Genomic DNA, 16,583 nt, shown 5'->3' on the forward strand with positions numbered 1-16,583 from the left:
TGGTGTAAGCAATGCCATGGACAATAGATCAACGGTTCATAGAATCTCTATTCAGATTATCATAACTACATCTATATAGAGACAACAAACAAACAAAAGTTGTAAAATAATTACATTTTTCTCCAGAGACATATTCATTTTCTATTCTACTGGCACATATCAGATGCTGTACATGTTCACAGATAAAGTGCATATAGGTTATACATACTACCGCTTTAATACAGTGACATTAACAGAGGAAATTCTACACCAACAGATGAACAGTCTAGAATGCAATCTCACAAAAACGCGTCACAAAAGTACAAATACTTTTCAGACAAATTCAACTTTGAGAGAATTAAAAATCTGAGCATCCAGAATAATAACAACAAGATCATAGGAAGCAAAGAAAGACGAGCATTCAGTGGCCAAATATACAGACAAATAAATACCCATTTGATGCTATCTGTCTATAAGTGATATGGTAAAGTTACATGGTGATGACATGTTTCTGTTGAAAAGGCAACAGTCCTTTCTTGGGATACTGTTCATCTTAAAAAGCAAAAAGCCAATGTAGGACCACAGCTCATACTGCGTCTGGGTGATCATATACTGTATAATCAATATTTCCAAGGAAAAGAAATAGCAATGCATTTGTAAAATCCCAAACATCGTTATGGGAGTTTGGGTTCTATGTGAATGGAAAAGTTTCATATTGAACAGGAAAACGTTCTCTTTCGTTCAGTAGAATTTGATACAAAAAAAAGGGGGATTCCACAATCTCTCCTTTCCTCTTCTCTCTCGTGGCCACCAATGGCAGTTGATAAAGTGACTGTTGCGTAAACAACAGCAACATCTTAAATAGGATCAAATACAAAGGGCTCCCAAGTGGCGCAGCGGTCTAAGACACTGCATCTCAGTCCTACTGACCCTGGTTTGATTCCAGGCTATATCACAACCAGCTGTGATTGGGAGTTCCATAGGGCGGCACACAATTGGCCCAGTGTTGCCTGGGTTAGGGTTTGGCCGGGGTAGGCCATCATTGTAAAATAAGAATTTGTTCTTAACTGACTTGCCTAGTAAAATAAAAGGTAAAAAAACAGACAAATGGGGCCCTGGGGGGTGAATGCCCCTATATGCTGATCCTGGGCCAGAATTTCATTTTCCCCATTAATGGTTAGGATTGGGGGAAGGGAAACTGATCCTACAGTACATCTGTACTTAGGAGAAATTTCACCCCTAACTGCAGTCTCTACGGCACCCCCTTACCTCCATCCCCTCTCCCCCTTCCCCCTCCCTTTCTCCAATGGGCCTGGCTGCTAGCTGAGAGGCTGGGGGGCGATGCTGGAGCAGTCAGTAACCAGCAGGCCCACGGTTGAGCTGCCTGACAGAGACACGGCCACAGCCATGGTACCGGTCCCCGCGGGGCTACTGCTGGGGCTGGGGGCGCCCTGGACCTGGGTGACGGCGTGGGTGCCCATGTGGCCCTGGAGCTGGGTGGGTGTCTTGCACTGCACCCCACACAGTTGGCACAGCAGCACCCCGCCGGCACCGGCCCCGCCGAACATGCCCCGCGTCCCTCCGCTCTCCTTCCACTCCTGGCCGTGGTGTTTCTGAGCGTGGACACGCAGATAGGTGAGGGTAGTGAAGCCTGGAGGGAGACGGGAGGGAGAGGGAGGAAGAGAGAGCATTGAGAAATAAGAAAAGGCGAGGAACAAAAGATGAGGAACAAAAGAGAAGGACATATGAGAGATGAGGAATGAGAGAGGGATACCTGTGTAACCACCTCCGTTACACAGGTATTCTCCTCTCCTTTCACACGTAAAAAATAACATGGTAGTCCACTCACTGCGGTTGCACAGGTGGCAGGCGTGGTGCTGTGATTGGTTGTGGACCCTCATATGATCAGTGATGTAGGCGGCAGAGAGGAGCTTGCCACAGATGTGGCACGGCACCTTCTCCTCGTGGCGAATCAGGTGGGCACGGAGACGGTCCCGCGTGGCGAAGGCAGACGTGCAGGTCTGTGTAGCACACGCGCCCACACACACACAAAACCATTGTTGAAGCGTGGACATTTTGACATTTTTCTTCGCCACTATATTTTAGAAGCTAAGCAGGTCAATACCATTAAATTGCCTATAACACATTCATACAGTGTATACATAGAAGCAAGGGACATACGACAGGAAACAAGTTTGAAAATAGGGAGAAAGAACAAGGCAAGAGTTCAAATGTTGTCCCCCACGAATGATGCAGTTTCTGGGAGATCGGTCATTCAGTGCCAGAGGAGTAGCTTTTAAGGGTTTTTCACAAAATCCAAAATAGTGTAAAATCCATCATGACAAACCTTATGCGTCCCTGAGTTAAATGTGCTCCTTGTGAGCCGGGACCTATGTACCGAATGGAATGACTTTAGGTCAAACCGGTTGAGGGGCATGACCTTTCAAAGTTAGCATTTTCATCGCTTGTTATAGCGCCACCATCTGGCCAATCAGTGTCATTTTGTAAATGACTGATCTTTATGGCAAGACCCATCTGAGATATCACAAATGACTTACTAACTGTGACAAATCGACTGAGACAGATTCATTGCGAGGGTCAATAATACATGCAGAGAGTAGAAAAAGAGAGAGTGAAAGCGTTAAAGTGAGTTTGAAAGAAGAGGATTTACCGGGCACTTGAAGGGTCTCTCAGTGGAGTGCACCTGTCTGACGTGACTGTTGAGGTGGTCGGGTCTAGAACAGACAGGAGAAAGAATTAAGATCCCACGTGTGTCTTATCTGTGTCGTATCGGTCATTTCTCGTCGATAGAGCTACCCTTGCAAAACAGACGTCACTTAGAACTAAATTCTATTAGAACTCCAGACTAATTTCACAAATGTGTGCATGTACATACACAGTACCAGTCAAAAGTTTGGACACACCTACTCATTCAAGGGTTTTTCTTTATTTTTTACTATTTTCTACATTGTAGAATAATAGTGAATACATCAAAACTATGAAATAACACATATGGAATCATGTAGTAAGCAAAAAAATCTAAATATATTTTATATGGGATTCTTCAAAGTAGACACCCTTTGCCTTGATGACAGCTTTGCACACTCTTGGTATTCTCTCAACCAGCTTCACTTGGAATGCTTTTCCAACAGTCTTGAAGGAGTTCCCACATATGCTGAGCATTTGTTGGCTGCTTTTCCTTCACTCTGCGGTCCAACTCATCCCAAACCATTTCAATTGGGTTGAGGTCGGGTGATTGTGGAGGCCAGGTCATCTGATGCAGCACTCAATCACTCTCCTTCTTGGCCAAAGAGCCCTTACACAGCCTGGAGGTGTGTTTTGGGTCATGGTTCTGTTAAAAAACAAATGATAGTCCCACTAAGCGCAAACCAGATGGGATGGCGTATCGCTGCAGAATGCTGTGGTAACCATGCTGGTTAAGTGTGCCTTGAATTCAAAATAAATCACAGACAGTGTCACCAGCAAAGCACCCCCACACCATCACACCTCCTCCTCCATGCTTTAAACTGATTTATCTTTTGACAAACATATCAAGACTTTCAAGGACAGCTTTTTTCCATCTACGTAATATTGCAAAAATCAGGAACTTTCTGTCCAAAAATTATGCAGAAAAATTAATCCATGCTTTTGTTCTAGGTTAGACTACTGCAATGCTCTACTTTCCGGCTACCCGGATAAATCACTAAATAAACTTCAATTAGTGCTAAAAACGGCTGCTAGAATCCTGACTAGAACCAAAACATTTGATCATGATTACTCCAGTGCTAGCCTCCCTACACTGGCTTCCTGTTAAGGCAAGGGCTGATTTCAAGGTTTTACTGCTAACCTACAAAGCATTAGATGGACTTGCTCCTACCTATCTTTCCGATTTGGTCCTGCCGTACATACCTACACGTACGCTACGTTCACAAGACGCAGGCCTCCTAATTGTCCCTAGAATGTCTAAGCAAACAGCTGGAGACAGGGCTTTCTCCTATAGAGCTCCATTTTTATGGAATGGTCTGCCTACCCATGTGAGAGATGCAGACTCAGTCTCAACCTTTAAGTCTTTACTGAAGACTCATCTCTTCAGTGGGTCATATGATTGAGTGTAGTCTGGCCCAGGAATGTGAAGGTGAACGGAAAGGCTCTGGAGCAACGAACCACCCTTGCTGTCTCTGCCTGGCCGGTTCCCCTCTCACCACTGGGATTCTCTGCCTATAACCCTATTACAGGGGCTGAGTCACTGGCTTACTGGTGCTCTTCCATGTCATCCCTAGGAGGGGTGCGTCACTTGAGTGGATTGAGTCACTGACGTGGTCTTCCTGTCTGGGTTGAGCCGTGGCGGAGATCTTTCTGGGCTATACTCGGCCTTGTCTCTGGATGGTAAGTTGGGGGTTGAATATATCCCTCTAGTGGTGTGGGGGCTGTGCTTTGGCAAAGTGGGTGGGGTTATATCCTGCCTGTTTGGCCCTGTCCGGGGGTATCATCGGATGGGGCCACAGTGTCTCCTGACCCCTCCTGTCTCAGCCTCCAGTATTTATGCTGCAGTAGTTTATGTGTCGTGGGGATAGGGTCAGTCTGTTATATCTGGAGTATTTCTCCTGTCTTATCCGGTGTCCTGTGTGAATTTAAGTATGCTCTCTCTAATTCTCTCTTTCTCTCTTTCTTTCTCTCTCCCGGAGGACCTGAGCCCTAGGACCATGCCTCAGGACTACCTGGCATGATGACACCTTGCTGTCCCCAGTCCACCTGGCCATGCTGCTGCTCCAGTTTCAACTGTTCTGCCTGCGGCTATGTAACCCTGACCTGTTCACCGGACGTGCTACCTGTCCCAAACCTGCTGTTTTCAACTCTCTAGAGACAGCATGAAAAGCCAAATGACATTTACTCCTGAGGTGCTGACTTGTTGCACCCTCGACAACTACTGTGATTGTTATTATTCGACCATGCTGGTCATTTATGGACATTTGAACATCTTGGCCATGTTCTGTTATGATCACCACTCGGCACAGCCAGAAGAGGACTGACCACCCCTCATAGCCTGGTTCCTCTCTAGGTTTCTTCCTAGGTTTTGGCCTTTCTAGGGAGTTTTTCCTAGCCACCGTGCTTCTACACCTGCATTGCTTGCTGTTTTGGGGTTTTAGACTGGGTTTCTGTACAGCACTTTGATATATCAGCTGATGTAAGAAGGGCTATATAAATACATTTGATTTGATTTACGGTGGGATCCACACATGCAGAGATCATCTGTTCACCTACTCTGCATCTCACAAAGACACGGAGGTTGGAACCTAAAATCTCATCAGACCAAATGACAGATTTCCACCGGTCTAATGTCCATTGCTAGCAAGTCTCTTCTTATTATTGGTCTTTTAGTAGTGCTTTCTTTGCAGCAATTCGACCATGGAAGCCTGATTCACGCAGTCCCCTCTGAACAGTTGATGTTGAGATGTGTCTGTTACTTGAACTCTGTGAAGCATTTATTTGGGCTGCAATTTCTGACGCTGGTAACTCTAATGAACTTATCCTCTGCAGCAGAGGTAACTCTGGGTCTTCCTTTCCTGTGGCGGTCCTCATGAGAGCCAGTTTATCATAGCGTTTGATGGTTTTTGCGACCGCACTTGAAGAAATGTTCAAAGTTCTTGAAATGTTCCATTTTCTTTTGACTGACTTGTCTTAAAGTAATGATGGACTGTTGTTTCTTGCCATAATATGGACTTCTTTTACCAAATAGGGCTATCTTCTGTACACCACCCCTACGTTGTCACAACACAACTGATTGGCTCAAATTAATTTTTAACAAGACACACCTGTGAATTGAAATGCATTCCTCATGAAGCGGTTGAGAGAATGCCAAGTGTGCAAAGCTGTCAACAAGGCAGAGGGTGGCTACTTTGAAGAATCTCAAATATAAAATATATTTTGATTTGCTTAACACTTTTTTAGTGACTACATGATTCCATATATGTGTTATTTCATAGTTTTAATGTCTTCACTATTATTCTGCAATGTAGAAAATACAAAAAATTAAGAAAATCCTGGAATGAGTAGGTAGGTGTGTCCAAACTTTTGACTGGTACTGTATGTGCATGTGTGTATACTTGTTTCACAATTGAACCCTCCCCCCTCCCACCACCCAGTCATCCCCCTTCTCACCGTGAGAATCCCTTAGCGCAGTGGGGGCAAACGTAAGGTTTCTCCACCCCTCCTTGGTGTGAGCGTACATGGTAGCTCATGCGGTCTTTCCTCTTGAAGCGCTGCTGGCAGATGGGGCAGTGGTAGGGCTTTTCGTCCGAGTGGGAAAGCCGGTGGCGGTTCAGGTGGTACACATCTCGAAAGGCCTTCCCACAGGCCTCACATGCATGGTTCTTCCTCACCTGGTTGGGGCTAGGGTTGGGGTAGGGTTGAGGCCCCTGGTTCTGGTTCTAGGTTTGATGAGAAGAAAGGGACAGTTGGCTAGTGCTGGCTGTGGGGTAAGTATAGCTACTCTGGTTACGTTGCACAATAAAGTAGGCGAGGAGAGAGCGAGAACGGCATAGGGAGCAGCAAATGATTCTTCAATAATTATGAGAAAACAGGCACCAACCAACCTGTACCATTGTCCCGGCAACCACAACTGCAGCTTGGAGCACCTGGGGCGCAGCCATGGTGACGGTCGCTGGGGCGATGGCCACCGCAACAGGTTGGCCCTCCTGGTTTCCAAGTGGGGTGGGTTGGGGAAGGGATTCTGCGGGAGGAGGATGAGAGGGCAGAGAGAGGTGGAGGAGGGAGAGAGGGATTGTTTGCCGCCCCCCTCCTCCTCCTCCCTTGCTCCCGTCCTCCCTCTCTCTGGCTGCTCTGTCCTTCATTTTGATGCCAGTGTGCACCGACTGATGGCGTCGGAGGTTGTAGTTGTTCTTAAACTGCTTGTTACATGTGGCGCAGATGTGTGTGGGCCGGCCAGGCTTGGAGACGGCCTTCTCTAAAGGAGAGATGGAAAATAAAGAGAGGAATGAGAGAGAGAAATATAGAGGGGAAAGGGAAAGAGGGAAAACAAAAGTGTGAGAGAACGTAACTCCTGAAAAGGGAACTAAGGGTAGAGATTGTGGGTTGGGATTCCTACATGGGCCTGACATAATGCATAAGTAAGCTATTGGGTCCTTCTACATTTGTATACTGTAAGTTGTTTAGGATGAAAGCATCTGGTGAATGACCACCCAGCAAGCACATTTGGTTCCTTGGAAGTTGTGAGAATGTACGTTTTTGATTTTCCATTGGTTCTGGGAATGAAGCCATAAGTTTCTTGACCCCTGACCGGTAAAACGCAAAGCTTTCTAAACATTTTGAGAACAGAAGAGAACATTTTGTCTGTTCTGTGAACGTTCATTTTTATATTGCAGGGAGGTTCTAAGAACATTTTACTATGGTTTCCTGAAAGTTTTCCTGGAAGGTTTTATTAAGGTTCTGAGAAGGGAAATTATAGGTAATTTGATGGTAATTAAATAACATTCTGAGAACATGTTTCTGTAAAACTTTTAATAACACTGCTAACTTAGTTTGGGTTAACTGTTTTGAAATCCAAGCATAGATAGGACACATGGAAGTAAATTTGCTTAGGCATTAAACATGCAAACACATTTACTTTTGATTGTGGCACAACGTCAGTAAGGTTCAAACCTATGATCTTCTGTTCTCTATCTATAGAATTAGTCCATTGCGCCACCAGGATGAACTAGAATGGCAATTTTTTTCACATTTTTGTCTTTTCAAACAGACCCCATTTCAAAGGAAACGACCACTCATTAAGATCAGGTGTGGCCAATTAGTTGGTGCGGCCAACACACTTAATAAGATAGAGGATGGAAAGAGTTTAGTTTATTCTGAGAACGGAATGTATATGTTTTTAAATAACATTCTTAGAACGTTCTCTGAACGTTACTAAAGTTTTCTTGTTTTTTTGTATGGAAAATTTTCTTAACATTCTCGGAACAATTTGAGAACATGACTTTAAATAGAACCATGAGGAAACCTGTAGCAAACGTTATGCTGAAGTACTGAAATTCCCACAGAAGAACGTTGTTTCTTAACATTCTTGGGACAATGTGAGAACATGACTTTAAATAGAACCATGAGGAAACCTGTAACAAAAGTTATGCTGAAGTACTGAAATTCCCACAGAAGAATGTTTCTTAACCTTCTCTGAACTATTTGAGAACATTCTCAAAGTCAAACCAGTTGGAGAACATCTGAGAATTGGAGAACATCCAAATGTGTAATTAAATGTAACTATGTTTGAACTTTTAGTAAACGTAGTAGTTCTGTTAAAGTCAGGGGCACAACTTTCACTGGGAGAAATGGCATTTTTGTCCCCCCCCTAGTTTTATAATTGCACTGTGATACCAAAAACGGCGTTGGTATGGTTAGGACCATGCGGACGCCTTAGAACGGTCGGGTAGGCTGTTTGGAGGTTTCAGACAGCTGGATTTAGGACCACATGGACACCAAAGAGCGGGTGGATAGGCTGTGTGAAGGCAAAGCTTTTGAAAAGCTGGCTGGACCAGCACAGGAGAGTTGAACAGAGGCAGCTGCTCTCAGTGTGTATGTGCTGAGCTCTTTCTCTGAGTTGTAAAAGCAAGCAGAGCAGAAACTGGCTACTCTTTAGTTGACTGATGTAGCTGAAAAGGTAACTGCTGTTTAACTTAATAGAAGAAATAACGAGTGTTCCCAGTGCTGAACTAGTAGTGTAACTGATATGTAACTTTAGCTGATGTTTTATACCCTCTTGACTGAGGTGAATGAATTCGTTAGCTAGTAGTTACCACAGTCAGTTCACCTCTAGCCTGTAGCTATCTGTCAGATAGCGATATGAGGTGGCATTTATTAATATCTAACAGCTGTTTGTATGGAAATGTTCTGTAGCCTTTTTGTCCCATTTCAACAGAAGTAAATGAACTTCTCTAGCTTTCACCAGTTGATGTACCATCAGAGAGAGAGCTGGCCAAAAGTAGGTATTATTTATGCCTCATTCACATTAGACCTGAATCAAACAATGAAACCAGCGGCCAAACGATTGAAGACGGATAATTCTGATGTTTTTTGTTGTTGTGGAATGTGAGTTTTTATTAGAGGCATTATAGCAGTGTAATGTTATTGATTTGTCAGTTTCCCTAACTAATTCCCTATTTTTATAACTGACACATTAATAAACAGCTCTACAGGCTTCACTGTTATGGTGCACCGTCAGTACACAACACTATGATCATCATATCTTAGCAGGATCAGATGGCGACAGTTTAATTTTATTTGTATTTAACTAGGCAAGTCAGTTATTTGAACAAGGGACTGCAGTGACACCTCTTGCACTGAAATGCAGTGCCTTAGACAGCTGAGCCACTCGGGGGCGCCACTCAGGAGCCCCATAACACACCAAGCAGGGTCAGACAGCCAGGAAAGACCAGTCTACGGAGCTCAGGTGAATTTTGCAGTATATTCACAATATCAGTGAATTTCCATCTCGAATTGATGGATAGACCTACAGTAGCTACAGGAAAGCATTTAAAGATTAAGGTTACAGTCTGGGATCTGGCAATAATGGTCATTTCAACTATTGAACCACTGATTCTATTCTTGGATAATAAAATGTGTAAATGTACACCAAGGTAATTCTTTGGCATGCCTCATTTTAGGAGGATCAGGTGGGGATGTGTCTCTGCAGGGTCAGGCAGCCAGGGAAGACCAGTCTGTGACGAAGCGGAGGTGAATTTTAGCAGACACACTTTATTCTCTCTGTGCAGCAAACAATGGAGAAGACAGAAACTCCAAAGATTGAAATTATTTTAAGGCAGTCTGACAAACCTCCAAAGTTCATTTCCAAATTGTTACAAGGGTTAAATCAGGCGTTTCCCCGATGGCACAAAGCATGAAAAACAACAATGTGAGGAAGACCTGGTAGAAGATATTGACGATCATGCATGGCTACAAATATGATTGAATGCCCAGTCATGTTCATATAATCTTAGACATAAATTACTGCAGTTTAAGACGGTTCCATGGAACGTACTAAACTCAGCCAAAAAAGAAACGTCCTCTCACTGTCAACTGCGTTTATTTTCCGCAAACTTAACATGTGTAAATATTTGTATGAACATTTCTGGGGGGGAATGGCCCTAGCCCTCACCCTCCGATCCAACAGGTCCCAGACCTGCTCAATGGGATTGAGATCCGGGCTCTTCGCTGGCCATAACAGAACACTGACATTCCTGTCTTGCAGGAAATCACGCACAGAACGAGCAGTATGGCTGGTGGCATTGGCTGCAGGAAGGGTACCACATTAGGGAGGAGGATGTCTTTCCTGTAACGCACAGCGTTGAGATTGCCTGCAATGACAACAAGCTCATTCTGATGATGCTGTGACACACCACCCCAGACCTTGACGGACACTCCACCTCCAAACCGATCCCGCTCCAGAGTACAGGTCTCAGTGTAACGCTCATTCCTTCGACGAAAAAGCAAATCCGACTATCACCCCTGGTGAGACAAAACCGCGACTTGTCAGCAAAGAGCACTTTTTACCAGTCCTGTCTCGTCCAGCGACAGTGGGTTTGTGCCCATAGGAGACGTTGTTGCCGGTGATGTCTGGTGAGGACCTGCCTTACAACAGGCCTACAAGCCCTCAGTCCAGCGTCTCTCAGTCTATTGTGGATGGTCTGAGCACTGATGGAGAGATTGTGCATTCCTGGTGTAACTCGGGCAGTTGTTGTTGCCATCAAAGATTAAAGGTATATACTAGGGAACTTTCATAAGGTCTGCATGCCTTATATGGAATACAGTATGACAAAAGGAGTCAGTATTGAAAACATGCCCACGTCAGGGGAGATACCTATTTAGCCAATCCCTAGGTGCTGGACTGCTCAGTCCTGGCCCTGGGGGTCAACCATCCTGTGGGTTGTCACTCTGGCCTTGGCATAACACACCCAAAACCAAAAATGAATGGGATTCTGGCCTTCTAGGCAGTGTTCCTCTGTCCAGTGTCTGTCTTCTTTTGCCCATCTTAATCTTTTATTTTTATTGACCAGTCTGAGATATGGCTTTTTCTTTGCAACTCTGCCTAGAAGGCCAGCATCCCGGAGTCGCTTCTTCTCTGTTGACGTTGAGACTGGTGTTTTGCGGGTACTATTTAAATGAAGCTGCCAGTTAAGGACTTGTGAGGTGTCTGTTTCTCAAACTAGACACTCTAATGTACTTGTCCTCTTGCTCAGTTGTGCACCGGGGCCTCCCACTCCTCTTTCTATTCTGGTTAGAGACAGTTTGCGCTGTTCTGTGAAGGGAGTAGTACAAAGCGTTGTACGAGATCTTCAGTTTCTTGGCAATATCTCACATGGAATAGCCTTCATTTCTCAAAACAAGAATAGACTGACAAGTTTCAGAAGAAAGTTCTTTGTTCATGGACATTTTTGAGCCTGTAATCGAACACACAAATGCTGATGCTCCAGATACTCAACTAGTCCCGAAAAGAAGGACAGTTTTATTGCCTCTTTAATCAGAACAACAATTTTCAGCTGTGCTAACATAATTGCAAATGGGTTTTCTAATGATCAATTAGCCTTTTAAAATAATAAACTTGGATTAGCTAACACAACGTGCCATTGGAACACAGGAGTGATGGTTGCTGATAATGGGCCTCTGTACGCCTATATACACTGCTCAAAAAAATAAAGGGAACACTTAAACAACACAATGTAACTCCAAGTCAATCACACTTCTGTCAAATCAAACTGTCCACTTAGGAAGCAACACTGATTGACAATAAATGTCACATGCCGTTCTACAAATGGAATAGACATCAGGTGGAAATTATAGGCAATTAGCAAGACACCCCCAATAAAGGAGTGGTTCTGCAGGTGGTGACTACCGACCACTTCTCAATTCCTATGCTTCCTGGCTGATGTTTTGGTCACTTTTGAATGCTGGCGGTGCTTTCCCTCTAGTGGTAGCATGAGACGGAGTCTACAACCCACACAAGTGGCTCAGGTATTGCAGCTCATCCAGGATGGCACATCAATGCGAGCTGTGGCAAGAAGGTTTGCTGTGTCTGTCAGCGAAGTGTCCAGAGCATGGAGGCGCTACCAGGAGACAGGCCAGTTCATCAGGAGACGTGGAGGAGGGTACCAACCCAGCAGCAGGACCGCTACCTCTGCCTTTGTGCAAGGAGGAGCAGGAGGAGCACTGCTAGAGCCCTGCAAAATGACCTCCAGCAGGCCACAAATGTGCATGTGTCTGCTCAAACGGTCAGAAACAGACTCCATGAGGGTGGTATGAGGGCCTGACGTCCACAGGTGGGGGTTGTGCTTACAGCCCAACACCATGCAGGACGTTTGGCATTTGCCAGAGAAAACCAAGATTGGCAAATTCGCCACTGGCGCCCTGTGCTCTTCACAGATGAAAGCAGGTTCACACTGAGCACGTGACAGACGTGACAGTCTGGAGACGCTGTGGAGAACGTTCTGCTGCCTGCAACATCCTCCAGCATAACCGGTTTGGCGGTGGGTCAGTAATGGTGTGGGGTGGCATTTATTTGGGGGGCCGCACAGCCCTCCATGTGCTCGCCAGAGGTAGCTTGACTGCCATTAGGTACCGAGATGAGATCCTCGACCCCTTGTGAGACCATATGCTGGTGCGGTTGGCCCTGGGTTCCTCCTAATGCAAGACAATACTAGACCTCATGTGGCTGGAGTGTGTCAGCAGTTCCTGCAAGAGGAAGGCATTGATGCTATGGACTGGCCCGCCCGTTCCCCAGACCTGAATCCAATTGAGCACATCTGGGACATCATGTCTCGCTCCATCCACCAACAGACTGTCCAGGAGTTGGCGGATGCTTTAGTCCACGTCTGGGAGGAGATCCCTCAGAAGACCATCCGCCACCTCATCAGGAGCATGCCCAGGCGTTGTAGGGAGGTCATACAGGCACGTGGAGGCCACAAACACTACGGAGCCTCATTTTGGATCAGCCTGTAGTGTGGTTTTCCACTTTAATTTTGAGTGTGACTCCAAATCCAGACCTCCATGGGTTGATAAATTTGATTTCCATTGATAATTTTTGTGTGATTTTGTTGTCAGCACATTCAACTATGTAAAGAAAAAAGTATTTAATAAGAATATTTCATTCATTCAGATCTAGGATGTGTTATTTTAGTGTTCCCTTTATTTTTTTGAGCAGTATATATCCATAAAAAGAAATCTGCCGTTTCAGGCTACAATAGTCATTTACAACATTAACAATGTCTACACTGTATTTCTGATCAATTTGATGTTATTTTAAATGGGTAAAAAATGTAACTTTTATTTCAAAAACAAGGACATTTCGAAGTGACCCCAAACTTTTGAACGGTAGTGCATGGTTCTCAGAACATTATGTGCGTGCTGGGCAGAAACTGTGATGTAATATTGTTGCACTGCTCTCACCATCACAGATGTAGACGATTCACTCATGATTTTTTTATTACATTTCTTTGTCTTTTTTTAATCTCTCTCACAACCTCTCATTTTAGTCCTCCTTTCTCTCTCTCTCCACCCCTCTCTGTCTGTCACAAACATATGCAACAGACACAGGGAGTGTGAAAAGGACATTATTTCCTGAGGTAAGAAATCCCATGGTTCAGGGTGGGGCTGAAGAGATATCAGATTGTATGTGCGTGTTTTCAGCTTTGATATGTAAAGAGAGGACATCAAGGTGCTTCCGCTGAGTCTGCAGCAGCCGTGACTCTTGACAACAACAAACACTCTCTCTGCCCCTCCACTCCCCTCCTATCCAGTAGTTTATTGTGGATTCCATATGTGTTTATTGAATTAGAATAATATTGAATAAACATAGTGGTCCTCCGTGGCTCAGTCAGTAGAGCATGACGCTTGCAATGCCAGGATTCGATTTCCGCTGGGACCACGCATAATTATTTTTATGTGTGTCGCTTTGGTTAAAAGTGTCTTATAAATGGCATATATTATTATTCTAATATTATCATTATAGACTTGTGGAATTGATCAATTGAGTAAATTGTACCTGATCCTGGCTGTATCTCAAATGGCAACCGCCACCCTATTCCATACACAGTGCGCTACTTTTGACCCGAGCCATATGGCTGCTGGTCAAAAGTAGTGTACTATATAAGGAATAGGGTGCCTTTTGGGATATAAGACCTGCATGCTCACCAGGTAAAGGCTCTTCATTCAGGGCGGCTGTGTCCACTGTGGATGGGGGCGGGGCTATGTGCTCTGTAGGGGGGTTCTGGGCGGAGCCAGTCATGTCCGGAAGCAGCTCTGATTGGAGGGCTGTCTCAGACTGGGTCTGTGAGGGCGGAGTCTGGGGAAATGAGATCAAGAATTAGCTGCTGAGGCTTGAAATACACATCATTGGGGGATCATGCCACCTTTGACCCCAGTCAGCACACACACAAGCTCTCACTCTTGCCCTCATAATCAATACTACAACAAATTTGTAAGGGGCACAGTTGGCAAATTGTCAGCTTAAGACTTATATGACATAACAAACATAATAAGCATGTGTATGATCCCAGGATCCCTGAGCATTCACTTCTGCATCCATTGCACTCTGAAGAGTGAGACATTAAACACAATTTGTATCTTTCTTTCTCTGACACACACACACAAACTTACCTGAAACAGAAAATTACTCCAAGAAGAATCCATTTTGAAGCAGGATGATGTCAGATACTTTTAGTCCAAGAGTCAAAACTAGAAATATATATCCACCTGAGACTTGGGCGCCAACCAACCATAGGCTGGGGCCAACTGATGAATCACTCCACCTGCTATAATGTCTGCAGCCTACCTAGTTCCTCTCTGCAGTTTCAAATATCAAAGGTGAATATCTCTGTGTGAAAGTTTAAATCGCGGTGCATTCAATAGCATAAATTATTATTGAAGAAGAATGATCCATTTTGAAAGGCTGTCAGTTATTTGACAATATTTTTTGACAGTAATGCTAATGTTCAACTAAAATGTTGTTATATGGTGTGGGACGAAAGGATGCAACATGATATTATAACTAAAATGCGACAAAATGGTTGATGCATGCTTTTAATGATGCATTTACAATGCAATTTACATTGTATATTTATATTATAGCCTAAGCAGAAATCCTATTCTCAAATCCATGCAACATTTGGTTATTACAAATAACGAAAAATATATTTTAAAAAAGTAATAATAATAAGTCCGCAGTTGTTTGTAAATACGTGGACGAAGAGTCATTTATTTCGATAGCTCCGAGAGGCCAAAGCGGTGGTGGATTCCAAAGCCTCGGTGTTGCGTAAAATCGTGTCCCCAACTAGAGAGTCCCCGATCGGCCGCAATCGAAAGCTTCGCCTCGGCTTTTCAAACGAGAGGACGACATCTTTCTTTTTTTTTTCTATTTCTCTCTCCCTCCCACCCTCGCTGTCTTTCTTCCTTTTATTTTTTTTACATCTCTTCTCCTCTCCCCTCTCTATCTATCCCCCGCCGCCGTGTCCCCTGTTTAAAGGGAAAGTATTTAGTGTAGCTTATGCACCCTCCTCTCTGTTCCGGTCTCCTCCGTGGCGTGCGCTGTTTTCAATAGGCCCGTGCATCCGTCTTCTTGCCCCCGCGAGTTCGGCCGACATAAATACCTATTTTATCAACAAGCTAGTAATGCAATATAATTGCGTAAGATTGTCCAACTACAAACTAACATATCACAACATCCTTATAGTGAGATAATATTGAGAATACCCAACTGGGTGACATCAATAGAAACGTATTAAGGCAATAAAACAAGATCACGCGCATCTTAAAGGTAAATATACATGCTTCAGGTGCAACAGCTTCACAGTAATAGGAATATACATCAAAATGACAAAAACGTTGTTTTCAATAGATTGTTAAGGCTAGAAGTGAGGTAGGCTAATGCTCCAGAGATACTGGACTTCTTACTCATATCTGCATCTCTGGCTGTAAAATAATGCTGCTGCAAATTTGACTGTTGTAGGAGAGTTACAATGGTTATTCTATCAAACTTCAAATTACTGGAACAGTACACAAGGCAGAACAGAACATCTAGGTTAATGGTCAGTGGCCCAAGCCCAGTTCAGACAGGAGGGGAATCAGATTGCTATTATCTCCAGGAACTTAACTTTTGGTTTATACTTTCATTTGTTGCGCTAGTAGTAGTGCCTATTGATGTTTAGGAGGCAGCTACAGTAGCTGGAAGATACCATCTTCTGTTTTTAGTTCATTGAATGTATTTTATTTCATCTGGGTGCTTACATCACTGTGAGCACCCTGGTACTACTCGTAGCCCCCTTTCTTCTCAGTCCTTGAAAACACTGAGCAAGAACAACTTGTGCATTGAAGACTGATGTGTTTCTGTCCTGTCTTTTAATAATATCTTTGCAGAGCTACATAAAAGCCATACAAGTAAGCCTTGATGTCACTCTTCATTTCTTGGCTGTTCTGTGATAAATATACTGAGTGTACAAAACATTATGAACAGTGTTCTTTCTTTCCATGACATAGATTGACCAGGTGAATCTAGGTGAAAGCTATGATCCCTTATTGAGGTCACTTGTTAATTCCAGTTCAATCAGTGTAGA

General features: G+C 44.1%; 1 protein-coding gene across 1 annotated transcript; it reads right to left on the reverse strand.

Moving 5' to 3' along the window:
• Positions 1-30: 30 nt before the first annotated feature.
• Positions 31-15,737, reverse strand: LOC110537932 (myc-associated zinc finger protein). Its single transcript, XM_021624403.2, has 7 exons — positions 14,632-15,737; positions 14,167-14,317; positions 6,573-6,943; positions 6,139-6,407; positions 2,651-2,714; positions 1,829-2,000; positions 31-1,630 (listed from the first exon to the last, which is right to left on the reverse strand). Exons 1-7 carry the CDS (start codon positions 14,662-14,664, stop codon positions 1,299-1,301), a joined length of 1,392 nt encoding a protein of 463 aa, XP_021480078.1. The 5' UTR covers positions 14,665-15,737; the 3' UTR covers positions 31-1,298.
• Between the last annotated feature and the right edge of the window lie 846 nt (positions 15,738-16,583).

Source organism: Oncorhynchus mykiss, chromosome 12 (genome assembly GCF_013265735.2).
Source record: "Oncorhynchus mykiss isolate Arlee chromosome 12, USDA_OmykA_1.1, whole genome shotgun sequence".
NCBI lineage: Eukaryota > Metazoa > Chordata > Actinopteri > Salmoniformes > Salmonidae > Oncorhynchus > Oncorhynchus mykiss.